This window comes from Podarcis liolepis (assembly GCF_965112155.1).
Source record: "Podarcis liolepis genome assembly, chromosome: 10".
Lineage (NCBI taxonomy): Eukaryota > Metazoa > Chordata > Lepidosauria > Squamata > Lacertidae > Podarcis > Podarcis liolepis.
Window position 1 is genome coordinate 19,086,390 of NC_139562.1, and position 26,775 is coordinate 19,113,164.

Below are 26,775 nucleotides of genomic sequence, written 5' to 3' on the forward strand. Positions count from 1 at the left end.
CTGTCTTGGAATCTGCTGCTCGGCTCATTAGGTGCAGGCACAGAAAAATCCCTGGCGTGGCTGAGCTGCTGCTCAGTGTACATGGACAGATGCTCTTCAAAAATAGGATCCCAAGATCCTGCTGGGTTTTTTTAAGTCTGGGAAGAAGAATACAATTTGCACACCCAGGAAAAAAGTATTCTATCTGCAGCATAAGCACACAATTCCATAGACACATGTTGTTGGCATCTGTCTGTCTTGAGAGACAATGGAGTGTGCCTCCGGGGGTGAAGTCAAACTGCTGGAGAATCACAGCACAACCGACCCATCCATTTCCACCTATTTCCATGGCCCTGTCTAGTTCAGTAGAAGTTGGAGACAGACCCAATCAAATGTATGTAGAACAGCTATTTTTAGAGCTCAATTCCTTTGGCTATAATTTAAATCCTTTTATTAGGTCTATATTATTTGTTAAGTGCCTTATAGTCCTTTAAACACCATTAATTTCAGAAGTGTAATACACAGCTCCAGCAAAGCAGGCTGAACATGTTTTTACACTCTGCAAGGACAGTGTGCCAAGCAACACATGAGATGCAGCACAAGAAATATTTATGCTGGAAGCATCTTAATCCCAATTATTAAGGGATTACATTTCCCTTCCAAAGCACAGGAAGAGGGAAGGAATACCCTTTCTCAAACATTGGCCCTTCCCATTCAAGCATACATTCCCACAAGTCACTCTTCTAACTAAAACTGATGAAGCATGAAGTAGGTTTTGCATGTCTAAACCTGAATAAGGCACCCATATGCTAAGCTGATCATATCTCTATGCAACCCATGAGCTAATACAAATAATCCCTTCCCAGGTTCTTATTTTAGTCAAGAGACGGGGACCTTAAACATTTTCCTCTGCTAAGAATTGAGGCAGGGTGAAGTGGCAAAAAAAGCTAGCAATTCCCTCCAACAGGAGTAACAACAAGGTACAATGCCCATAGCTCCAAAAGTAGATACTAGTCACACTGCTTCCTGGACTGTCGTCTTGATTTCAAGTCCTTTGGTGGAAAAGCAGCAGACATCTGTCATGGGTGCTTTAGCTGAGATTCCTGCACTGCAAGGGGTGGGAACCTTTCCAATTCTACGATTCTATGAAGTGTTCCATCGTGAGCACCAATTCAACAGTAGACACAGCCCTCAACCCTGAATTGCTGCTATGCATGTTGAAGCAGTGACAGTCACTGCCACATACACACTCTGCCCAAACAAATAAACAGCTGGCTGTGCCTCTTCAGAGTTATGCAAACTGGCCCAGGTCTGCACAGAACCCCAGCTGAACCACTAGGAAAGGTTCTATCATGGCCTTCCCTGCAGTTACTACAGGGAAGACTATAAACTGAGGAAAGGAGTTTGCTACCCAAAGCATCATTAAAACTTGAAAAACATAAGCCACTATCATTGTAGCCTTTTGGCTGAGCAGCACAATAATTTTTTTAAAGACAGCTTTCTGGAGGATATACTTAAGAGCAACTCAGCCAAGCCCTGGGGTTGGAGAGACACAAGAAGGCAGATGTGAATGGACAGCATGTGACAACAGATCCAAGTAGCAGAAAACAAAAAGACGAGGAAGGAGTAAAGGTGTTACACACAAAGAGCCAAGCAGGGCGTACTCAGAAATCGGGTCCTCCTGCCACCAGGCTTGAATGTCACCCGCTCAGATGCACAGTTAAACTTCACACACCCTGTGATAAAACAAAAATAAAAGAGGGGAAGAACAAGGAGAAGAGAAGAGAGACAGAACACAACTACAAGATGTTAGAAAACTCTTTAAGCTGGTGGTGAAATGCACTAGCAAGACACAAGAGAAAAGAACCTCACTGGTAGAGGAGCATTTGCAAGACCCAAGGAGCCAGGACTCTTCTTTCCCCCACCCCCACTCTCAAAAATCATGTTTGTTCCCTCAGCTGGAACAGAGCTATCCTCCAATAGTTAATCCAGCAGGAACAGGGTTGCATGCCACAAGTGATATAAAACAGCCAATGCACACATTGACATAATACATTGCACAACTTGAAAGACACACGAGGTACAGGTTAGTAGGGCTCATATGGTTAAAAAGGAATGAGCAGAAGCTCCCTTCTCATTAGGAAGGTGACTTGGAAGAAGCAGTAGCATATTCTGTTCTTGTATTGATATACCCACCTCCTTGTCTTGAAGCAACATACTGCCACTCCACCCACACCATTAATGTGTGTGTCAGAAATGAGTATGTTATGCATGCAAACTGCAAATTCAAATATGGTCTCTCAGGGACCATGATAAACTTCTAACTTGTGCAAATAAAGTTGACAAGCTCCCAATTTATCCAGGGAGAACATATTGCACTATCTCCCTCAAGCTCTTCCCCTCCATCATCTCTCCTTGATGTGGAAGGTGCAAAAACATACAGGGCAACCTTCACTGTCATATCCTTAATTTTACTTGCCGGAGTGTCCCAGGCCTCACAGCTTCATCCTACGAAGGAGATAATCTGAAATGTAGCAGGATATTTAATCCCCCACCTCAACCCCCAGTCACGTTTCTCTCCATGCTGCTAATCTACAACATTTACCTTGGCCTGGCGCAGAAATGGCACCATCACTAGTAAAGGCAGAGTAGAGGTTTTCACTAGAAGGAGATGGTTTCAGAGGCTGTAACAGATGGTTCTGTCCTGTCTCTTGGACAGTGCCAGGAGGGAGGAGGGTCTGCTGTTGGGGCAAGACCGAAGGTGCACTCTGAGCAGACAGATTGCCTAGGGAGAGAGGGAAGCAAATCAGGACACTGGCAACATGATGGGTACTTAAGTTTTCCCATCCCAAATGCACAGTGTTCATATTTCACTTCTTAAGGATGACCTCTGGCACATGAAAGGAAACTCTAGATCAGGGGTAGGGAACTGGATCCAGCTGGGGGGGGGCCTAGTTGTGGGTCACCCCAACTCCAGTGGCCCACTTTAACTGGTGGGTGCCTGGTTTCTGCAGAGACCAGCTGTGCTACCAGGAAACATGGTAGCAAATACAATCCAGTGGGCTTGAGGTTGCCACTTATCAGTTGATAGGCAGCAACTTCAAACATGCTTTTTGCAGGGATAAGCTGCACTACACTACAATAGAGACAATTCCTGCAGAAAAAAGGGCTTTGAACTACCATATGTCAGCCAACAGAACTTCCCATGCAGGGATCAACTGTGCAGCCCAACCCCAGCAGGCTTGCTCTTCCTGCCAATCAGCTCTTCAGCCATGACAGCAAATCTCCCTTGCCAATGCACAACTGGGAATGCACTTTAAGGCTCTACCTGCCCCTCACCTGACATCACATCTGATTATGTTGTGTGTGCGGTAGGTCGGCATGGCATGGAGGGAAATGGCCTTGTAGGCCAAACTGGGAGCTATGCAAGGCCTGATTAGGCCTGTGGCCCAGAGGTTCCCTACCCCTGCTTTAGATATTAACTAGGCTGAAACCAGCAACAGCTAATAGGAGAAATGAACACAGGCCAAAAAAATGAAAAGCTTTCACAGGACTGCTACACTGCTGCTTGTGGCTACTCCGTCAACAAGGGCAATGCACACAAATTAAGACTCAGCATCCACCTGTTTCTAGTGGGTACGGTAACGGAGGACTAATTAGTTATATTTACATTCCACACCTTAAAAGTAAAATCTACAAAGCAGTAAACAATAAACACGTTAACTGCATGTCTTCACTGCACATACCCCACAGAAAATGCTGCAGGAAGTCTTGCTTTGCCCAATACAATCCCTCAGCACTTCTTGAGTTTTCATCTAAAGTCTAAAATGCACAGTGAAAAGGCTACGGAATACAACTTTGGTGCTTACGTTTTGCATAACACTTGAGTGGTGTTGTGGATAAAGACAGCTGAACGTGAGCTGAGGAGACCTGGGTTTCTGGGGGTGGGGAACCTCTGACCTGCAGGCATATCTTGGTCCAACAGGGCCCCCAATTTGTCCAGCCAGGCTATTTCTTCAAAATCACACCCACCTGCCAATCAGCTGTTGCCACACTGATGGGCGGGGAGGCACCAGATGATTGTTGGGGGCATGGGGTTGCCTTCTGTGTTAGCTGCACAAACCAGTTCTCCACAAGGAACTGCAGAAGAATTTAACTTTCTGCTCATCAGCTGATGGAGAGGGGAGTTAAATCCTGCTGAGAACCCTGCTGAGAGCAGAACTGAAGTCTCCACTCATCCGCTGAGGAGTGGAGACTTCAGTCCTGCTGCATGCTGCTTCAAAGCACAGTGCAGGGCTGTTGGAAAGCCCTTTTACAAAGAGCCTCAAGCTGCTACTTAAACCTCCAGTTTTCCCAGGTTTAAAGAGCAGCACTGGGCTGCTTGCAAAACACTTTCCAACAGCCCTGCAGTGTGCTTTGAAGGGCTTCAAAGTACAATGTCACATGGCATTGTAGTGACGTCAGGTGATTGAGAGGTAGGCACCCCACACACCTGTCAAATTTGGTTCACCAGGCGTGGGGAAATAAGGATTTGGCCGGCCAAGTACAAAAATATCCCCACCCCTGGTTCAAGTTGCCAGTGAGACATAAAGCTCACTAAGAAACAGAAAGCCAGCCACCTGCTTTCAGCTTAATCTACATTACAAAAGGAAGAGAGAGGCAGCGATCATGTGCACTACTCTGAGCTCCTGGAAGGAAGTGGGATAAAGATCAGTGGCAGTTGGAAGGAGAATTTGCAGTAGGAGAGTTCATGGTAGCCAGTCGAGCCCATATTAAGCAGCCCGTATTAAACAAAAAGTCACAAGACACTACACAAAGCCAACTTACCCAACCCATGGCCATTTCTAAAGTGTCTTACCCAAAATTTGAGGGCTCTTGTTACCCTGGGAGCTGCTGCGGCTGGATCTGCTGCCTTTTCCTTTAGTGGGTCTTCTTCGCCTGCCTGACAGAGGAGCGGCAGGAGGGATGATTACTGCTGGAGGTACCTTGCCCAGTTTCGTGTAAAGCAGTTCAATCTCCATCTTTTGGCGACTTTGAAGCTCTTGGATCTCTTTAAGGTGCCTAAATGAACAGGAAAGGAAATATGTGTCACTTTTCATACCACTAAATCATGCCAATAATGGATGGACAAGAAGTGAACCCAGATTAGAAGCTATTTATCTAGGCGTTATCCCATACAACTAGGGCTGCACACAGTATGACAGTGGATTACCACCCTCTCAGAGGAGTGCTCCAAACAGCATGCAACAGTGCAGGGCAGTTCAGGGCAGGCTAGCAAAGGGGGAGAAGCAAATAGTTTCAGGAGGAAAAGGGGAGAGAAAAAATCCACCCCAGCATTCTCCTGTTGTACTAAGGATTTTGTAGCTATATAAAGGGGGCGGGGAGGAGAGGGAAGTGGGAAAAGTGGACATTTACTGTAAAACACACGGACCATCAGTAGTTAAATTCTTTCCCCCTGCCCTTCATTTTCTTCCACTGCCAACTGCCTACTCCTAGAGTTCACTGATACTAGATGAGCCTGGTTCCTTTGGATCAGAAATGGGGAACCTTGGACCACCATGTGTTTCAAGAATGTTAAGGTTTGGCCTATATATTAATATATGGACAGATGGTTGATACTTTACTTAATTGTGTTGATTTATTTTCTTGTGCTTCATTATGTTTTAATCACTGCAACCTGCCCTGAGTCTGTTTTTTAAAAAAGAAATAAATAGATAATACACTAAGCTCATCAGCCCAAGCCAGCATGGCCAGTTGACAGGGATGATAGGAACTGGAGTACAAGAACATCTGGAAGGTCACAAGACCCCCACCCCTGGCTTCAGATCCATTTTTCTCTCTTGGCTCAACTGCCCAAAGTATCCCGGAAGCCCAGAGGTTCTTTCCAAGCAATTTTGGAACTGTTTCTCTAATTCTTTTATGAACGCTGAGGCCTGGTGCCTCCCCCCAAGGTAGTGTCGCCCAGGATTCATCACTCCGGTCTCCCATCAAGCTGATGTGGTCCATATTCAGGGACATGAGAACACGACAAGCAGAGTTCAAAACAGAAGCTCAGCCTTCAGGAGTAACATCTAAGCCTAATTTATTGCAAATTAAATCAAACGTAACAGAACAAAGAAAACATGGCTCCTCTCTGTCTTTGTTCCTCGGAGAGAGTTGCAAAAGCAAAAGCTATACAGAGCAGAAACAGCGTATCTCAATTTCCTCTCCCAAGACTCCAACAATCAGTGCTGGAATGTAAACAGACATGTGACATGTAACAATCCCACACACACATCTGCAGCACCGGAGGAATGAAATTCTCAACACTGAATCACCTGAATTTGCAATTAGCTAAAGCGAGAAAGCCAGAAGCATGGGAGCTCTGTATGAGTCCACTCATAAAACACTAAAGAGCTAGACATCTAGTCCACTCATGCATTTTTAGCACCTAAGACTGAACAGTGTCCCAGACATCTCCAGTTCAAATCTTGCCTCTGCTGTGAACTCTCAGAGAAGCCCCTATTTTCTCATCCTCAGCTGCCTATCCATTAATAAGGAGATGTTAATTGCAAGGAAACACTCATTCCACTAGAAAAACAGGGGACAAATATTGTAGACCTCGCTATACAAATTCCCTGCAAGTGTTGACTGCAGATAACTGTTTTTAGTCCCACTACACGGGATAAAACTTTCAATCAAGTCATGCTTCTACTCATTATGTCCTCTTAAAAAAGTCTGGGTGGGGTGGGGCTAGAGGACTTACTTCTCTCGCAATTGGCGCAGCTCACACTTCAAGTCTTCATCTTCTATGTCCGACTCATTATCACTGCTCATGTAGGAAGAGTTGAATGAGTTGCTAAGGCTCTGAACTGGAAGACTGATCTTTGACCCAGGTGGATGGAGAGAGTCTGGACTCCTTGAGCCATCATCTTGCTCCTTAGCTGCACCACTCAGGAAGGCAGCTTCCAGCTCAGACGATGGCCCATTCAGGTGCAGAGAATGCCTTCTCGCGATAAGCCCTGGTTTAGGAGTTTTGATGGGAGAAGAAACGTGCTCAGAGTTTACAGTCAGAGGGACTATTGCAGGGGCCTCTCTCTCCACACAGGTCACCTCATCTTGAGTTTTAGACACAGAAAACCGGCCCACTTGGTCTGTTGCTGTCGTTGTCACCTGGAAACGCCCAACCTTGGTTGGCTGCAAATTGGCGGTGGAAGTGTGTGAAAAAACTCCATCCACCACATCTGCAGAGGTAACAGCAATGGCCTCGGCTATCCCACTGGAGGTTGGCTTCACCAGAGTACTCTCAGGGCTGCTGCTGCTAGACAAAGATGAGGAATCTGAGCTGCTTGTGTCGAAGTGCCTGGGCTTACTTCCACTCTCTTTCTGCTCATCCACAGCTACTGACACCTAGAGACAATAGAGACATACAGTATTATAGCCAGAGCACCTTTACAGAATGGCACTTTACAAAGTTTAAGAGGATAGGTTCCTGCCTTGAGCAGCTGAGTCTGAAATTTGACACAGGGGATGCAGAACAAAAAGGAAAAGAAAGTGGAAGCAGGGTTAAACAGAAAAATATGTGGATCTGCTTCACATGTATAGGCTTAGTTACAGTTACAGTAAGGCACAGGAACTAAGGGTTGTTTGTGCCAAGGCTTCACATAAGAAGTCAGAACAATTTTAAACAGTTCTCCCTCCAAAAGGAGCCAACCACTGCATTAGATCATTTTCTGATAAAAACATGTGCTGACACCAAATAACATAGTCACAAGATGAAAGCAGAAAATGGATAATGAGACAAGATGGGCGTCTTTTGAAGAATGCTAGTAATGCTTAAAGGGCAAGAGTGTTGTTGATGCAGATGGGCCAGAGCAGCCATAACAGTTGTACAATATTGTCCCAGTCTCAGCTCCCTGTCTATAAAATAAGAACCATAAAAGTCACACAGTAGCTAGGGTAGACACAACAAAATGCTGTAAAATACCTGAAAACGGCCCATCTTAAGAACTGCAGCTCCTGAGGTGGTAGTTGTGGAGCAGCTTCCTGCATCCTGAGAATCTGAAATGGGGAAAAGTGGGAAGAGGATTCGCAATTCAATTTTTTGCTCACTGTGTTCGTGAACAAAATTCTCCGAGAAAAGTGAATCAAAAATGTGTTCCTCTAATTAAATCAAAGGAAGCTGTTACAAAACTGTTTTAACACTTTCAGTTAAGTCATATTACTTTTTTCTAGTTAACCAGGGCTAGGTGGGGGTTTGTTTTGGGAACACGCAGAATTCACCTTCTACAAAAAGGCATGTAGTACCTCATTCGAACATTTCCTTAACAAAAACTGATTATTTTCATATTGGCTTTGACAACACATGACAGGATTCTACTGGCAGAAATGTTGCTTGTCTACCCAAGAGAAACCTAAAGGAATTACTAACATATTAACTCATTAGGCCCTATTGGAAGAGAAGTGCAAGCAATTCTTACAAGAGAAAAGAACTTTACACTAAAGTTGCAATGGGAAAACAATGACCTATTTCCTAAGGCTGTGCATGCCCCCCCTCCAAAAAAACTGGGCTAATGTGGGAAACACCAGGTCCAGATCCAGCCCCAAATCAACTGGGGGAGTGGAGAGGAAAGGAGCAAACTCTGCATCTCCTACCTCACCCCAGAGCAGGAGGATTTAATTCTGCTGGGAGCTGCTCCACCAGACCTTTTCCCACAGGGAGCACACTGGCAGAGCAGAGCTGAAAGTCAATGGGACTGAAACCTCCTGTTCATGGGTGGGGAAAGAGACACAGCGCTCGCTTCCCTCACCATCTGAGAGGTGCCGCAAAAGCAGAGGCTGGAAAGGAAGATGCAGTGTGTTCCACTTGAAAGGCCTCAAGGGACAGCTGGGTGGCAGCAAGGAATGGCACAGGTGGGAGAAGCCTGAACTCCCAAGACCCGGTAGCATCCATGGGATGTGCTTGGTGCTTGCTTAAAGGGTAAGATAGGCAGGAAGGGAACTTGTTGAGGCTGATGATGGGAGCAATGAGTAGTGTGGATGGAGGCGGCAGAAGCCAGACCCACTGTAGGCACTTTCTTTATAGGGCCTTGTATGGCAACACAAATCCCTGTTCGGTTTCAGCAGAAGGAGCTGCTGGTGTACCGGAGGAAATCAGGTAAGATTACAACAGCAAGAGAGACTTGCAAAATGAATACTGTTTTAGATGCTTACCAGAGAATTCAATCCTTCAGGGGTCAGCTTCCCCAGGACATTCCCTGCGGGGAGTTTGCTGAGGAAACAGACTCCCTGCCTCTCCTGCATCCCAACCAATGTCCTACTCCCTAACAGTCCCAGATTGTTCCAGGCAGCCCAACCTGGCTCAGTCTGGTGCTGCCTCTACCCAACTTAGGATTCCCCTCCTCCCTAACTGGCCCAATTCAGTTCAGGCTTCAGCCAAATCTGGTGCACAGCCTGAATATTTACAATGCCTGAGTGACCACAGTACAATCAAATCATTGTTAAAGAGCAAAAGGGAATGTGCTACCCATAAAAGCTATTGGGAAAAGAATGAACCCTACAGATCATTTTAGTCACTGCTTAAGAGCAATCGTACTTTCACCCCGTGTCAAACTATCCACATAATCACTTGGGTGTTTTTTAATTATTATTCATTTGTTTTGAGGTAGAATTCCAAAAGCCAATATTTTTGAGATTATAATCCTTTTGCACAGGATTCATGAACAAACCTCTAATATAACAAACAGCAGACAGCAAGTGTTCTTGTTCAGACCTTGTTCATTCCAAAAGGTTCTTACCAGTATTTGTAGACTGTTCTGGTGCAGATGCCATTCCAGTAACCGTTGTAGAAGCCACTGATGGCAGAGGCTATGAAAAACACAAACAAACAAAATAAAGTTCACCAGAATATTCTAATTTCCTTTTCTTTTTTAAAAAATTCAGGGCACTAATTTGCCCGTAGTTATTCACGGGATCACATCAATTCTCTTAAGCTTCAGATACCAAAGCAAAGCACTGATGAGTATCCACTGTAGAAAGCCAAGGCCTCTCCTTAAGCAGCCTTCCCAAATCCAGTATTAGCATATGCAAGGCCATCCTGTTTCAAATGATTCTGCACACACCACAGCATCTTAAAGTTGGAGAGGGGAAACCCTGAAAAAACAGCTTTGCTGGGGGGACCACTAGGGGCGCATCAGAAGATGGCTGACACTAACATCTCTCCGACCCACACAAGGTAAATTGGAGGCTGTGATGGGAGTAAATAGCCTCCCTACCCCCCCCCCCAGGATTATGGTGGGGGATTCCCCTTGCCTGCTGTGCCCTATACCACCCCCGAATTTGTGGGGATGGGGGCACTAGGCACAATGCCCTCCTGTGGGATTTCGGCACTCCTGGATGCCGTCTCTGATCCGCGCCACTAGCTGCAAGAACTTCAAAAGAAATAGTTTGGATGAAGCTAATGCACATATTTCAAGGAAGAAGGGGGAGTAAAGACTGCTAACAGAAGAGATCTCTGATAAAACAAGACGAGTCGGAGGAACAAGTATAGATCATGAGAAGATACGCCAAGACTCGGTATGGCAAAGGGACTGATGGGGGAGGGGGAAAAAAACTTTCCTTTCTTACCTTTATGTGATTAAACAAGAATCCCCCCCACCCACAAGTCAGAAATGTCGTTTTAAGGACTTAAGCTGTGGATTTAAGGCTGTGTGGAGATAAACTTTTGAACCAGAGCATGTTTTAAGAAGAGTGTGGAATGTATAAGGGCTTTGGAATGACGCAGTTAAAAATACCGTTGCCATATTGGGAGGTTCTGTCGGAGGACTTAGGTCTGAGAGGAGAAATAGAGAAATAGAGCTGTTTTTATATTGTGGATGAAACTCCGCAGTGGGACTTAAGAATGATAGTTCTATAATTAATGATGGAAAGAACATTGTTATCTATGAAGGCGATGATATATGGAAACCATCTCGATTTGAGGACTGGAAGAACGGAAAAACCCGCACTGGATTATTATTAGTGTTTATCGGCTTAAGGAGACTATCAGAAGAGATCATAAAGAAAAAAGAGAAAATATATGAACAAGATGTGATGTGGAAACAGCAAGATAAGTCTGGATACAATTATGAACTTTGTTTGGACTGATTTGGACATTAACACAGTAGCAAGAAGATGATCAGAATCCCCCTTCGGATCTTGAAATATGGGTTCCCTCAACAAAATTTAAAATTCGGCTTTGTAGCGCATTGACCACTCCTGCTTTTCCATTTAAAAAAAGAACACAAGAATCAGGTTCAACCACAATTAAAATACTACAAAACAAACAGTATGGAAACAGGCAATAAACCAATGACACCTTTGTTCTAAGCCAATAATCTATTTTGTCCCTGGAGCTTCCACTCATCATAGCTGCAAGAGACGACTGCCTCTCCCATCTCTAAGCAAAGAATCCTGCTTCCCTCGTTAGCCACATAAATACTTGTACTCCAGAGCTTGTGGTGGGCCAAATGAAACCAGCTGCTTCCTGCTCACCCCTCCAGCCCCTGGAAATGAATCTTGCAAGTTGTAAGCCCTTAGTAAACATGTCCCTTCTGCCCTGGGCTTCCATCACACAGAAGCAGTGCAGACGCAGATGGGCATGTTGAACTTTTTGGTCACTAATTCAGCAAAACTTACACCGGCAGGAGCTGATGTTGTTGGAACATTTTCTGGACTCAAGGCTCTTCTCAACTGGGCATCCAAGTCCTCCAGAGGTTGCTGGGACTGCAGGAAGTAGGAACAATTAGCTGTTGTTAGCTGTTGCCCCTTTAAACCTTGCTATACATGTAACATCTAAACTATTTTGAATTGTACAACAGAATTCTGAAGTGACATCAGAAATTCAATGATTAAGCAGAAGACCACAATATTATCATCTTTTAATCACAGAACATTCATGAATGTGACTTTACTTCACCATAATGTCATTTACAACAACATACAATGAACCAGGCAAGCTTCTTGGAAGCTAATAAATTTCATGTTTTTAAAGAAACCTAGTGAAGAGTCCAGAACTCGTGGTTGTGTATTCCACAGCCCACAGCCACTTAAGACACAGACACAAAGCCTCCTTCAGAATAATCCTGTGTGGGCACCTTGGAAACTATTTTATTGGAATAAATGTTTGTAGCCAACAGCCTACTTTAGGTGTATAAAGTGAACTGACAATGGCCTGCTGCTGATATGATATATACCCAGAGTTGAGGTGCACTAAACTTTCAGAGAACAGTTATTTCCAGTTTTCAACAGCTATATGGCAGGAAATAAGAGGAGAGATAAATGGGCACATTGTAAGGTATTCAATTATGCTTTACTCAGAGTAGAACATTGAAATTAATGGGCCTAAATTAGTCATGTTCATTAATTTCAATTGGTCTACTCTGCATATAGCTTAGTTGAATTCCACCCTTAATACAAACATCTTTGAGCCAGTCAGGTGACTGTTGAGATGTCAGATTCCCATAATACTCTGGGCTACATTTTTCTACCCATCCAACATTTAACGCACTGTCATTTACAAAGTTTCCAAAAGAATCACTCCTTACTGCTCAGTAGATGTCTGTTGAAAGCAAACAAGCTACATGATGTTATTATATGACCAATGCAAAAGTCAACCACAATCAAATCCGTTCAATCCATGTCTTGGCACCTCAATAAAAACCTCCATATAAACCAGTCCTTAGCCTTCATAGGCAAACACAGTTGTTTTATCTACCCAATAATCTAGGAATCAAAGGAACCAGCTCATGTGCATTCATTAAATTTCATCCTTTACACTTCATCCATCTGTTTCAGACCTTGGAGAACATCTCCATGGATTCATTTTGTTTCCCCAAAGTACTAAAATGTAAGAATCTGGCTCTAATCATACATGACTTTGTATTGATGACTCCATACCTCAATCAACTTACGACGGAAGTAGAATATCTGCTATTAGGCATGCAATGCCACATAATATCAGACTAATATTTTTGAGATGTTTCTTTCTATCATGTTTGTAGGACAAAGCCTAGAAATTGCTCTCCAGATAGGTATGAAACCCATTACTGGCCATTGTGGAAACGAGACATTACACTTACCCAAAGTGTGCCTCATCTTACGTTTCCTACAACATCTTAAGCATGGTTAGCATTGTGTTATAAATGAATAGTATGAAAACAGAAAGAGAGGCCTAAGTAAAAGTATAAAAATACACCTTTAATTGCTACAATTTACTCAGCAGTTTGTTTGTTTACATATCCAGCCATGAAAATATCATAGCAGCATTGACTGATGAGGTGACTAAGGTTAGTTTAGAACAGGCATCCTCAAACTCGGCCCTCCAGCTGTTTTGGGTCTACAATGCTGACCCCAAGAAAGTACAAGTAGCTTTAAACTAGTGCTCATGAAGTTCAGCAGCTTTTATTTCTTTGTGGGGCTTGCACATTGGGGCACAGCAATCTTCAAAGGAAAAAAGGAGCATCAAATGAAGAAACCATTTCAATTTTTATAAAAGAAAAGGTTACTCGGTGTAAAAAAAAGTGTAGAAAGAAGTAACATGCAACAGAGTTTAATTTAAACATGCTCTTTGAAAAGGGAAAAAAAGAGAAGCAGATATAGCACCTGAGTTAGTGTAGGTCCTGGAAAGGGTGGCAGCTGCTCACTGGCTGGAGTGCCAGCTGGAAGTTCAGAACCTACCAGTGGCCCCTATGAATAGATGGTAAAATTCAAGTTCAGTCACAGAAGAAAAAGATTGTAACATCATATAGAAAAAAGAAAATTCGCTGTAGAAGCCTTAATACTGAAGGAGTACCATTAACAAAATAGAAACAAATTTTGAGACAATGTGCTTTGACTCAACCACAAATAGCATATTATCCGTGAAGATTGGGATATGCTAAAACATGGTCCAGCACTCGGATGCTTTGCCATCTTTTTCTGACCTCCCATTTCTATAGTGTTGCCCTTTCTCTGCTCACTCCCTGGCAACTGCTTGTCTCTCACTAACACTTGGTACAGATTTCCTACCCTCCTACCTGCTACTGGATTGATAGTGGGATCTGGGTTATTTGACTGTAAACAAAGTGCAGCGAAAGCTATTAGAGGGAACACAACCAACCCCCGTATTTAAGGGCAGTTTAAACAAGGCAATACACAGCCAAGTTTTCACAGAATCATAGAGCCATTAAAATGAATGAACGTGACTAAGGGAGCAACTAATTTCAACAGGTCTACTCTGAGTAAAACTTAGCTGAATACCACCCAGACCAGGTAAAGGCTCTCAAAGGTCAATGCCAGAGTTGCCTTTATACTCATTTCATACATGGACCATTTTTCGACTCATGATACTTTCCTGTATGAAAACTACTCTACACAGAAGTTTGTAAACTCATGTGGCAGTTTTGTTTTGTTTTGTAACACGTAATACTGTACCTAGTTTTCCAGCAGACTACCGTATTTTTCGCTCTATAACACGCACCTGACCATAACACGCACGTAGTTTTTAGAGGAGGAAAACAAGAAAAAAATATTCTAAACAAAACAGTGGATGTATGATTTTTGTGGTTCATGCTGTGGCCACAGACATGTGATCTGACGGTGAGTTTGGGGTAGCCCAATGCAAAAATCCTGAGGATCCATGTGGGTCCATGCTTTGTAACCACGTTTTTGCCCCATTGCGGCCCCATGAAACAGTGGGTGCGTGTGTGTTTTTTGTGCAGGCTGTAGCCATGGACATGCTATGTGATCTGATGGTGAATTTGGGGTGACCCAGTGCAAAAATCCTGAGGATCCATGTGGATCCGTGCTTTGTAACCACGTTTTAAGTGGGGAGGGAAGGAAAAGCACTCAAGGGACAAGGAGCACACGTGGGGGGGTGTGGAGAAGGGTGCTGCTAATAATGCAGGAGAGGCTCCTCTCCGGCTTTGCTCCTTTAGAACAAGCAGGCTCTGCATCTCTCCCTCCTCCCCAGCAAGGAAACCACGATAGTAACCACTCTGAGACAAATCAAGAAAAAGTGCGACCAACACTCTCCCCCAACAAGCACAGTGAGGTCAACACACACACACACACACACACAGAGAGAGAGAGAGAGAGAGAGAGAGAGAACTGGCCCTAAAGTTGCAGGGCGCTGGAAGTCGAAGGGGCGCTGGGGGAGTGAATGGGAAGCAAGAGGAAAAGGAGCCCTCACACACAGAGAGACACACAGTGTGGATTCTAAAATCGCAGGAAGGGTGAATGGGAAGCAAATCACACACAGAGAGACACACAGAGTGTGGATTCTAACGTGGGGAGAGTGAAGGGGAAGCAAGAGGAGAAGCAGCCCTCACGCACACACAGACACACAGAGTGTGGATTCTAACGTAGGGAGAGTGAAGGGGAAGCAAGAGGAGAAGCAGCCCTCACGCACACACAGACACACAGAGTGTGGATTCTAACGTGGGGAGAGTGAAGGGGAAGCAAGAGGAGAAGCAGCCCTCACGCACACACAGACACACAGAGTGTGGATTCTAACGTGGGGAGAGTGAAGGGGAAGCAAGAGGAGAAGCAGCCCTCACGCACACACAGACACACAGAGTGTGGATTCTAACGTGGGGAGAGTGAAGGGGAAGCAAGAGGAGAAGCAGCCCTCACGCACACACAGACACACAGAGTGTGGATTCTAACGTGGGGAGAGTGAAGGGGAAGCAAGAGGAGAAGCAGCCCTCACGCACACACAGACACACAGAGTGTGGATTCTAACGTCGGGAGACACGCTGCCGTCAGCTGTTTTGCGGGCTTCCCAGCGAGGGAGGAGAGGAGAACAGGCTGCTGGAAAGCCATAGAGGGGCAAGCAGGCAGACACGCTGCCCTCAGCTGTTTTGCTGGCTTCCCAGCGAGGGAGGAGAGGAGAACAGGCTGCTGGAAAGCCTAGAGGGGCAAGCAGGCAGACACGCTGCCCTCAGATGTTTTGCTGGCTTCCCAGCGAGGGAGGAGAGGAGAACAGGCTGCTGGAAAGCCATAGAGGGGCAAGCAGGCAGACACGCTGCCCTCAGCTGTTTTGCTGGCTTCCCAGCGAGGGAGGAGAGGAGAACAGGCTGCTGGAAAGCCTAGAGGGGCAAGCAGGCAGACACGCTGCCATCAGCTGTTTTGCGGGCTTCCCAGCGAGGGAGGAGAGGAGAACAGGCTGCTGGAAAGCCTAGAGGGGCAAGCAGGCAGACACGCTGCGCTCCTCTGCCTGCATTCGCTCCATAACACGCACACACATTTCCCTTTGTCTTTTAGGGGAAAGAAACTGCGTGTTATGGTCCGAAAAATACGGTAATTGCGGTCCCTGCATAAAATAGTGTCATATATGATATAGTCCCAAGTGGAGGAAAATACTTTTAGCAGTCTTCTCCAAACAATTCTTAAGATAACGCTGTTATCTCAGATACTGATTCATGAGGCATAGTTAGGCACAGCAAACATTACAGAAACCCACAGTGCCTAGTATTACAATCTTATGGCATTCATGCTTAGAAACCTATTACCATTCTACAACAAAGCATATGTTGTAGCCATTTTGATAGAAACTACTGAATGTGTATTATTGTTTACACACCATGCTATACTGAGAGAAAAAACCTCTCTTCCCATGCAAGTAGTTTGCAATATGGCATGTCTTAAGCCATCCTTTGATGCACATTCAGAAGGTCTGGCTACCTAAGTAAGTATTTGTGGATTACGGTTACTGTAATTATTTGCAAGGCTGATCAACCAAAAGTGTAAAAAGGAGCTAACAAATGGACTGATGGTGCATGTTTGGGTTTAGTTGAATTCATAAAAACTAGGAGTCTGCTGGGTGTTTTATTAAAAGAAGGCTGAACATGCAAAATGTGAGGAAAAACTCAGCTAAGTTACCAAAAAGTTGTTAGATAAGAGGCAGTAGAATGAAGCACATCAGTCTCATAGCAAAGTTAGAAAGAACATTCCAGTGACTTCCGTATGTAATAATAGAAATGAAAGTTTAAAAGGTAAGGTGCGGGATCTCTGAACACTCTCTCGACTCCCTCTTAAAAATACATAGCTGTACAAATTTCAGTATGGAATAATCACTGTGTACAGTACTTTTTGGAAACATGAATGAACTGAAAGTCAGTGCTATCTACTTTGACACTGGGCAGTTTTAGGAAACAATTGACAGAACACAATCTGATACAAATTTCTGTGAACACCACAAATCTTTTAGCCATCTCTTTTCCAACTGTAGTTTCCCCTGTAGAGTTTATATTGATGGCACAGCCCATGTTTATCATAGGACTACAGTTAATATGGCAAGTGCGCCATCAGACTACAAAACCTACTGCATACTTTGGCACTTAACATCTTCTCTATTTACTGAATGTACATGTCACAAAACAGGCCTCATATGGCCACCCAAAAACAGCTAACAATGTGTTACATCTTAATAAACTGATGCTCAGCAGCAAACTGCAACAATTCTCTCAATGTTGGTCAGACGTTTGCCTTGCATTTGAAGAAGGTGCCATGGCTATTGGCCACCCAAAATGTGAATTGAAATGAAAACAGCCCATGGTGCTAGTGATACATTATTTCTTCCTTGTTTTGTACACAATGAGGCCATCCAGAAGTCATGGCAAGCACCAATACTTAAGAGGTATGCAAAACAAATGGGGGGAAGAACAGCTGAATTAAAGCACTAAATGAACAGAACTGGCCATGGAAGGAATAGCTAAATGTTCCAGGTCAGTCTTAGAAGGCTCCTAGCTTAGGATATTTTAAAACGCATTCATAAGACCACTGGATTCCTTACCGGTGCCCTGCTAAGAGGTGGCTTTGAAGGAGGTGTCCCTGATTTGGCTGTTGCTGATGCTGTACTGCATGTTGTAGTAGTAACACAAGTGACTGGAGTGCCTGCTTGCCCAGGTGTGGCTACTGGAGTCACAATAGGTAAGCCTGTTGGACCAAGAATCAAACTGGCTGGTGGTATACTGGTACTTGCAACAGGTGCCGCAGGTTTTGTGGGCGCAACAGCAGTTGTTGGCAAGCCAGGCATAACTGTAGTCTCCACCACCAGTGATGTCTCCAGGGATACCGATGGGTGAGCTGCTCCAACACCACCATGCTCACTGAAAAGGGACCGGAGCTTTTCTTCCAATGTCTTTATGTCATCTATGCCGGGTGCTTTGGGTTGACTGTCAACATCCCCTTCCAGGCAGTGAGTATGAGGTTGATTGGCTAATGGAGCTGGTTGAGGCTGACTATGTATTAAAGTCTGCTGGACTGCAGGGACATTCGTTACTGGTTGTGCCAATGGCAGAATGCCAGGTAATACTGGGGTAGAAACAGGACCTGCTGCAGCACCTAAGCTAGATGAGGTAACTGTGGGTGGGATGGGTAGTGGCTGCGAGATGGAGATAGATATGCTTGATGCTACTGCAGAAGATATAGGTACAGAAACAGGCGCGGGCAGTCCACCTCCGCTGACTTGCTGTGGTTTTTCCGGTGACTGTTCGGTTTTTGACCTTGGCTGCAGCACACTAACTACCACCATTTCAGCTAGGCTGGGTACAGAGCCGCTGGTGTTCATCTGAGAAGACTGCGAAACCACGCTCTGTGCCGAAGACACAGGGACCGATGTTTGAGAATCGGCTGTGGCAGCACTGCCAGCACCAACCTGTTGAGATGTCGCAGTTGGTGCCACAACTCCCGATATTGTAATGCTAGGCCTTGTCGTTCCGGCTTGTGGCAATGTTAAAGAAGCAGGGGTGCTAACACTAGGAACAATTTCCCCAACAGCAGAAGCCACCTGGGATGCATTTGTGGACAAAGAAGAAGGTGCACTGACGCTGGAAGGCACTCCGCTAATTGACTGTGACTGCAACCCTGGTGGTGGAGAGCTGGAGCCCGGCAATTCTTCACCCGACGGAAGCCCTGCTGTCACTTTTTCTGTTGACTGAGTTGTTGGTAAAGAAACACCGGTGGTGGAAGGAACTGAGGCAGAAGGAGCAGGCACTGATGTTGGTGGCAGCCCCCCATTCATGCTTGAACTTAGGCATGGAAAAGGTGGCACAGCCTGGTTAAAAACTGGGGGGGCTGTGCTTGGTCCTTCCGTCATCTGAGCATGCTTAAGCTCGGAGAAAGCTTGTTGCAGACTGAGTGAAGATGCAGAGTGAGAGAGATTCATTCCAGGGCCATGAGATGGAGAAGCAGCAACTGCAAGGAAGAGAGGTAAAGTCAGCTTCTCTGCAGAAACTTACTGGGTGGTAGTTAACAAAGTTTTACTCAGAGTAGCCCCACTGAAATCAATGGGCCTAACTTGGATTTCTGAAAGATATCAAAGGCCATAAGTACTTTCTATAGCAACAGATTTTTGCACTGACTGCCTCTTCATTTTCTACCTAAAGGAAACTTGGGGGAAGGAGGAACACAGTGGCACAATTAGTTATTTTCCTGATTCCCCTGCTCCCACAGGTTTCAGCAACGGTGAACTACCACAAATTCAAGTCACTGAGGCTTATAAAGTACTGGAAACAAGCATATATATGCAAGATAGCTTATGGATGCAAGAGGCAGCTAGATACCCCTTTATGACTAGGAATCCTAATTTTCTATTTCTAACAGTATAACTTTCACAGTACTGCACACTCAAATAGATGGCAACAGTTTATGCCATGCTAATAAAGAAAGAAGGTAGGTTTACTTTCATTTTACCTATAGATTTTTACCACAAAGATGGGGAAACTGCAGCCCTTCAGGTGCAGCTGATCTACAACTCCCATCATCCTTGGCTCTGTTAGCTGGGGCTGATGGGAGCTGGTATCTAACAACATCTGGAAGGCCAATGGTTCCCCTTCTTTGATTTACAATATTTACAAGCCACCCTACAATAAAGTTCTCAATGCAGCTCACAATAAACAATAAAACCATTCAAAATTCCAACATAAAAATTACAAAAGAGTCAGATGAAATAAAAACATGTTAAAGCTACAGCAAATTAAACCGCCTGGATTTTTTTATTTTTTATTTTTGGAGCTGACACCAAAGTGGTCACCAGGCAAGGACATTCTCTCCCCCATAACCACTAGCTGCAGCTCATTTGGCTGGAGAAATTGAGAAGGGCCACTGAAGAAACCCAACACACAGGTAGGCACACATGGAGAGAAACGTGCCTTTAGAAACAAATAATAAATTCATTATTGATACAAGCCCTGTAAAACTGTTTTCTTGAAATCCACACATTCTGTTAGTGGTAAGAGCAGGCTGTGTTGGGAATGGTGATTAACTCACCTATATCAAGCAGCTCACTTTCTGATGGGATAGAAGTGAAAAATTTCTGTTCTCGTAACCTACTTTCAGGTACAGGGCTGACAATAAACCGTCTTCCAGCAGAATGGACAACCTGAGTCAATGAGTTAGGAGGAACACCTAAAGTAACAGAGAAAAATGTAAGATTATAGTTGTGCAATTTCCTACTGAAATATGTACAATCTACCACACGGTACTGAATCATGCCATGACTGTCTTATACTACACCTAGAATACAAACCAGCAATAGAAGATTGTTAAGAGAATAGCCCTTACCTATTCTTTGTGGCATAGAAGACACAGGATCAGGCTGTTTGAAGTCTTCATCCAATTTCTGCAACAAATGAAATGATTATTTTTCTGCATAATCCCAGCATTCGACCACTAAATACACTGATGGCCATGTCTGGGTGAAATGGTAAATTCTGGTTTAATTCTATGTAAACCTCCTCTGGGGCTTGTGAACTCCCTTCCGCTTACGCGGCCAAGGAGAAGTCATTTCATGGCTTTCATAATTTCTTTATCGTTAAGACTTCAGCTCAAGTTGATAGATAACTTTTGCCAAGATTGCTTGATGGAAGACAGAGCAGTAGAAAGACGCATAGACCTTGTGGCAGAAGGTATGAGTGCAAACAGTAAGATAAACCCTTACCTGGTTATGCATACTGTCCATGCTCTGGTCACCTTCTGGTTCCCCACTTGCATCCTCGCTGAGCATTTCATCTGCCTTTTCTATGATGTCACGCACCTGCTCTACAAATGAATCTCTCTCCATTGCCAAGATGAATTCATTTTGCACCTGCATAAAATTTGGAATTGTTGTAAGTACAGACATGTCACCTTCCACTCACCTGAGAAAGTTACAGCAGCAGCTCAGGCGGAAGCACCAAAAGGAAAACTATGCAGAACTACGGCAGTTACAGATGCTGAACTTTCTCTCCTATCCTACAAAGGAAAACTGGCCTTCCAATCTACAAGTACTAGTTTGAACACTTTTTGTAAATCACTTTGAGGCATTTCTCTCTCTCTCTCTCTCTCTCTCTCTCTCTCTCTCTCTCTTTTACAATCAAGCGGTGTATAAATTTTATGAAATAAAAAAATAAACTGGTGAGGTAGTGAACTCAACCATGCCCAGCTTTGGTCACAGAGACACCCGCCAAATATGCTGCTTTCTGTCTTCTGCAAACGTGACTGCATCTCTTGCAGTGATAACAAGAGGGAGGGATGACCAATCTAAACAGAGGATGAGCAGCTATATTCTCAGTAATCATGGAGTTTACTGGGGGCCTTCCATGATGTTACTTGGCAGACTAAATACTTTGTATATCATTTCCCAAACATTAGTTATGGAAACAAATATTAGAGGTATGATTTCCCCCCAAAATAAAAATATGCATTCTGCTTTTGGGCTAGCCAGTTGCTGCTTCCGGATCATGGCCCTTGAGTGCAGAACAGTTGGACAATTGTTTGCTTGAAGAAATGATAGTTCTGAGAAAGAAGTTGATTCATGTTGATTCAACTGTTTGATTTAAGCAAGTACTAGCCTACACGCAGCAACTTCAAACATTTGTTAACCAGCAAACTGTGGAAAACTCAGCAGACAAATTACAATAAAACTGTGCTAAAAACAAGCATTTGGAGAAAGCAAATTCAGTAGCAATTAAATATTAGGTACTGAAGCTAATATTTGAACACAGAATTAAGCTTCCATCTGAACTGCTTACCATGATAGAGGCTATTTCCTCTGGATTGTCACCATCCAAGTCAAATTTGAAAGTAACCATTTTTCTATTGTGCGTTTCTAACTGGCATTCCACAACACGGTCTCCTTTATTTGAAACCTGGAACAGACAATTCTGTTATTCAAGATGAGAAGTAAACAGAATGGAAGAGAATGATAGCTGTAGATGGGCTGGGAGCAATATAGAGAGGCAGAAAAATACGCAGATGAAATTATCAAGAACCACCAGGGGTTTCCCCCTAGCCATAAAGGGACTGAACAAGGCATTCAGGGGCATGGGGGGTTGAATTCATCTCCCATAAAAGTGAAATTCCATATATTACAAGGGGACAGAGTTGTCTGGTTCACACATAACATGAAGCCATAGTTTATTAAACACAGGCCAGTAGTATACTTATGGTGCATTTAGTGCCAGCAAACCAGGATCTGAAACCATGATTTGTTACTGACTTGCAAACCCTGGTTTCTTTTAAATATGGCTTTGTGTTATGTGTGAACTAACCACCTTCCTTGACCATGATTTTTCTGGCCTCTCCACCCCAGATGCTCACCAAGCTAGAAAGGTATGAGAGCAGCTAGAAGGAGGTAAACTTGGGAAAAAAGCAACGGTTTGATTGTCTATGTGATAGCTCATAGTTTGTTAAATAAACCATGGCTTAGCGCTATGTGAATAAGGCCATTCTCTTCCCCCCCTTGCCCCCCCTCACACACATACATACACAATCTTAAAATATGGTGGAAGCTTGATGGGGACACGGTAGTTACACAGCTCAATATATGCCATCTTAAGCAAAACAAACAAACAAACAAACAAACAAACAAACAGAAACACAATAGTATAACCCAATATAAGAATTTAGGACAGAAAAAGCAGCACAGGAGAACAATTTGTCAAGAGGTTAGAACAGTGACTGAATTCAGATATAATGGGAAACCTTGGTTTGTTGTTATGAAGAGGGGCAGAGACAAGCCCTTGGCTCATACACTCCCTCCTCCCCTTCCTCTGCATGCAAAGTGAGATGTGAAGCTTTAGATTCTACTCAATAGCAAACCAAAGCTTACCTACAAACCTGGATCAAACTATACTTTATAATGTTGGTTTGAGCAAATCTTAGTTTGCTGTTAACTAAAAAGCAACATTTCTAATCTCCTCCCCTTGCATAAAGCCAAGATTTTTGCCTACTCTAATAAAGAGAGTTAGTAGAAACTATGATTTAGTATTATGTCTGAACCACCCCACTATGCACTAAAACAGAGGTTTTAAAACACAGCGGACTGATTCAGATGTACCACTAAACCATAGTTCAGACTATACAGTGCAGTATCACCAAAAGAAACTCACATTAAGAATTCTCAGTTTGGGACGTGTAGTCTTCTCATGCCGAGAGCGGCTGCGCACTGACTTCCGACAATGCCGTTTCGTAGTCCTCCCTTCATGTCTACCACTAGATGCTGGAACACTTTCATTGCAGTCACTTAAGCCTGAAGCAACATCTGAATGTGCACTACAGAAAAACAAGTAGGGGAAAAAAATCAGCTATTTTTTACCTGTAACCCCCCCCCCCAGTATCACTCTCAGCAAATCAAGGAATGTAAGTAAACTGCTCTTTAGAAAATTCTACCACTACATGCTGATAAAATGATTAAATCTGCATTAGTGAAATGAGGCTCAAATGTGTTTTTTAATTAGTCATTAAATGCCTCTCTTGTATATTTCATCAGGAGTTTCCAAACTGTGGTTTGTGGACCACTAGTAGTCTAGTGATCCACATTCAGGTGATCCACAGTATGTTTGTGGTTGAACAGGGGAAGCAGTACTTTTCATTGCCTTAAATATTCATAATGTATTGATTATTAATTGTATGTTCATTGCTTCTTTTATTTCTTATATTTTATATTAGTTTTAATTCCATAACTTCAAATTGTAATACACGCGCATCCCCCACTTTACACGCATTCAATATAATGCATAACCTCGCAAAAATGGAGGGTTGCCTTACAATAACATACAATATATAAGAAATACAAGAAGCAATTAAATGCAATTTTAAAAAAACCATACAGCATCTAGTGCAGCATATTACAATTGCTATAAACAAGCATAAAAATAATTAAGTAGTTCACCAAGACCCTCACCAATTTTCAAGTGGTCTGTAGGGGGGAAAGTTTGGGAATCACTATGTTACATGCTTTAAGAAAGAGTCACCTTTTGAGTCACTCTCAGGAAAGACATAGCCCATTTTTAATAGGGTGCTGCAACAGGTAAGGTACAGTTAAGTTAGGACATTATGAGGCTGGTACAACTAGCGTCTGATCAGCCTTGCTGTAATTCAGGAAAGGAGTAATCAGCTACAATTAGAAATGGGTAACTTGTGACCCTCCAGAGGTCTCATCAGCCTCAGCCAGCATGGTTGATTGTCAGGGATGATGGAACTGGAGTCAAACAAGATCAATGCCCCAGCTTAGATGTCAAGGGCAGATGTTAAGAGTTCACATGCGAAGAGTCCACCCAAATCAGAAACAGATTAACAGAAGCACCATGTCTGTAATGATAAATATCCAAGTTGAAAAGCAATAATTTACAATTTACTATTTACCTATCTATTGAGGAGACCAATGGCGTTGATTGCGAAGGCTGCTGCTGCTGCACTGGTGGTTGAGTCTCTGCAGGTGCTGTTTGAGTAACTCCAGAAGTACTCTGCAAAAGATAAAGCAATCCCTTCATGCATCTTGTTAAAAAGCTCTTTTTCCAGCCCCATCATAGTCAATCCATCTAGGTAACTAGAAGCTGAAAAGCACACTGTTCTCTCTAGAACATCTTAAAGCAGCTAAACATTTCAAATTTTTAACCCCAAATGAGGTTTTCGTGCAAATTTGAAACAAGTTGCCTGGTGAAAGTCAACCATTTTATTCACTACATGATGGTGGCACTACAGCTTGCCATGCAACCAGAAATCTTACTAGCAGAATGTGCAACAGAGAAGCCAATGCAGAGTGCAAAGTCCATTCAAATCTCCCCCAGCTACAGCAAGGCTGCAGGGAACACGTTTGAGGAGAGATTTTTTTCCAGTGACTATTGAGTATAGCATGTCTTCAATACAACGATTGGCATTACTAGCCAGAAGAGAAGTGCTAGCAAGTGTTTTGCATCTTGGGAGGCCCACTCACTTCCCAACAGCATAGCCAGGGGCAACAAGGTCTCCACATTGGCATCACATTCTGCTGTAAGAGAAATTCATTTTGACGATTAGCATATGATTTTTCAGCTTGCTACCCCAAATGGAAGTGAATTCAAAATTCATGCCCTGAAACTCAGTTTTTAAAATGCACACACACAGCAACATGCATAGTCCATTTACCTCTAATGCTGTTTGCTGGGAAGCTGAAGATGAGACCTGCTGTGCTAAACAGGAAGCAGGCTGTGGCACTTGAACCTGTCCGCCTAGACTGCCCAAAGAAACTAAAACATTCTGCTCCACATAAGGCTGTACCATTGCAGCAAGATAGCCTGGCTGAGCCAGTACATCTGTGGGTAAGGGAGGGGATAGTACTGCAGAAGGGAGGCAAGCAGAGGCCACAGAAGAAGCAATGTTTGAGTCTCCAATATACTGTGCTGGTAGCCGAGGTGGGAAGCCCTGCGATAAATGAGGAAGCCAAGTTATTGTAATTTAGGGGGAAACAGTATGAAACAGATAGGAAGGGGGGGAATGCAAGGCAAGCTGCATAGGATTTTTAACTCCCTCCTGCCATGAACTCCTTAGATTTGTTGCACAACTTCCAGGGTACCTTATTTTAAAAAGGAACAAAGCCTACTGCCTTGGGGTCAATGTTAAATCCCAAGCCATCATGCACTCTGGAACAGCAGTGCACCACACAACTAAAGGGACCTTAAAGCAACCTGTGTACTAAAAAGGTCTTCCCCATCCTTTTAATTATAAATGCTCCATCAAGTTGCCACGTCTGCAAAGAAGCTGTCAGATGACTGGGTCCCAGTCAAGTCAGAGCAACAGGGCTCCATCTCTTCTAATGCCTGCTTGCCAGTCTCTTTCCAGAGACAAAAAGACAGGTTTCACTTGTTATTTATTTTTGTTGTGCTGTCTACTGAAGACAAGTTCAACATGTTTCCCTAAAACTGGAGCATGGGAAATCTGTTTGCTTGCCATGTGTATATCATGGTGCTTCTGTATCTTCCACAATTTAAGTCTTGTTAAGCTTTTTATGATGTGCTCCAGCTGACAGTCAAAACTGCCTGGCCAGCACTCCAGCAAATTATCACTGAAGCCTGGCAATCTCATAGCTTGAATCTATTAACTGAGATGAAACTCCTGATTTGCTAGATGCCCTCATCACACCCAAGCATAAGGTAGTAGTGGGATGGAGAACCTGTAGCTTCCAAATGTTGCTTGACTGCAATTCCCATCGTACCTCATTGGCCCTGCTGGCTGGGGCTGATGCAGTCCAACAGCTTCAGGAGAGCTACAGGCTCCCCACCCTGAACTGGTATTTGAGTGGGGAAACTGTGGCCCTTCAGTGATCTGACAGTCATTTACATGTCAGTCGACATTACTCTTCCAGCTTAGTTGGTTAGTGTGGTGTTGATAATACCAAGGTTGCAGGTTCAAGCCCCATATGGGACACCTGCATATTCCTGCATTGCAGGGGGTTGGACTAGATGAGCCTCAGGGTGCCTTCCAACTCTATAATTCTATGATTCATTCCTCAGTAAAAACTACCAATGCAAAAACAAAATACCATTACTAATCAAATTT

At 43.8% G+C, this 26,775-nt stretch overlaps 1 protein-coding gene across 21 annotated transcripts in view; it reads right to left on the reverse strand.

Moving 5' to 3' along the window:
* The window catches only part of WNK1 (WNK lysine deficient protein kinase 1), a 106,716-nt gene that overhangs the window by 7,387 nt on the left and 72,554 nt on the right, over positions 1-26,775 (reverse strand). For 4 of the 21 annotated variants that reach the window (XM_083461730.1, XM_083461713.1, XM_083461719.1 and 1 more), the window contains 15 exons: positions 24,604-24,704; positions 23,349-23,511; positions 21,990-22,106; positions 20,918-21,064; positions 20,542-20,599; positions 20,248-20,385; positions 17,771-19,173; positions 13,600-13,683; positions 11,635-11,721; positions 9,756-9,825; positions 7,946-8,019; positions 6,725-7,368; positions 4,838-5,040; positions 2,585-2,764; positions 1,623-1,715 (listed from right to left, as the gene is read on the reverse strand). In XM_083461730.1, the coding sequence (XP_083317856.1) occupies positions 1,623-1,715; positions 2,585-2,764; positions 4,838-5,040; positions 6,725-7,368; positions 7,946-8,019; positions 9,756-9,825; positions 11,635-11,721; positions 13,600-13,683; positions 17,771-19,173; positions 20,248-20,385; positions 20,542-20,599; positions 20,918-21,064; positions 21,990-22,106; positions 23,349-23,511; positions 24,604-24,704 (3,562 nt within the window). Of the gene's footprint in view, positions 1-1,622; positions 1,716-1,737; positions 2,488-2,584; positions 2,765-4,837; positions 5,041-6,724; positions 7,369-7,945; positions 8,020-9,755; positions 9,826-11,634; positions 11,722-13,599; positions 13,684-17,770; positions 19,174-20,247; positions 20,386-20,541; positions 20,600-20,917; positions 21,065-21,989; positions 22,107-23,348; positions 23,512-24,603; positions 24,705-25,365; positions 25,642-26,775 lie in introns of those variants that run through there. The other 17 variants (XM_083461725.1, XM_083461721.1, XM_083461717.1 and 14 more) reach the window with 10 other exon arrangements.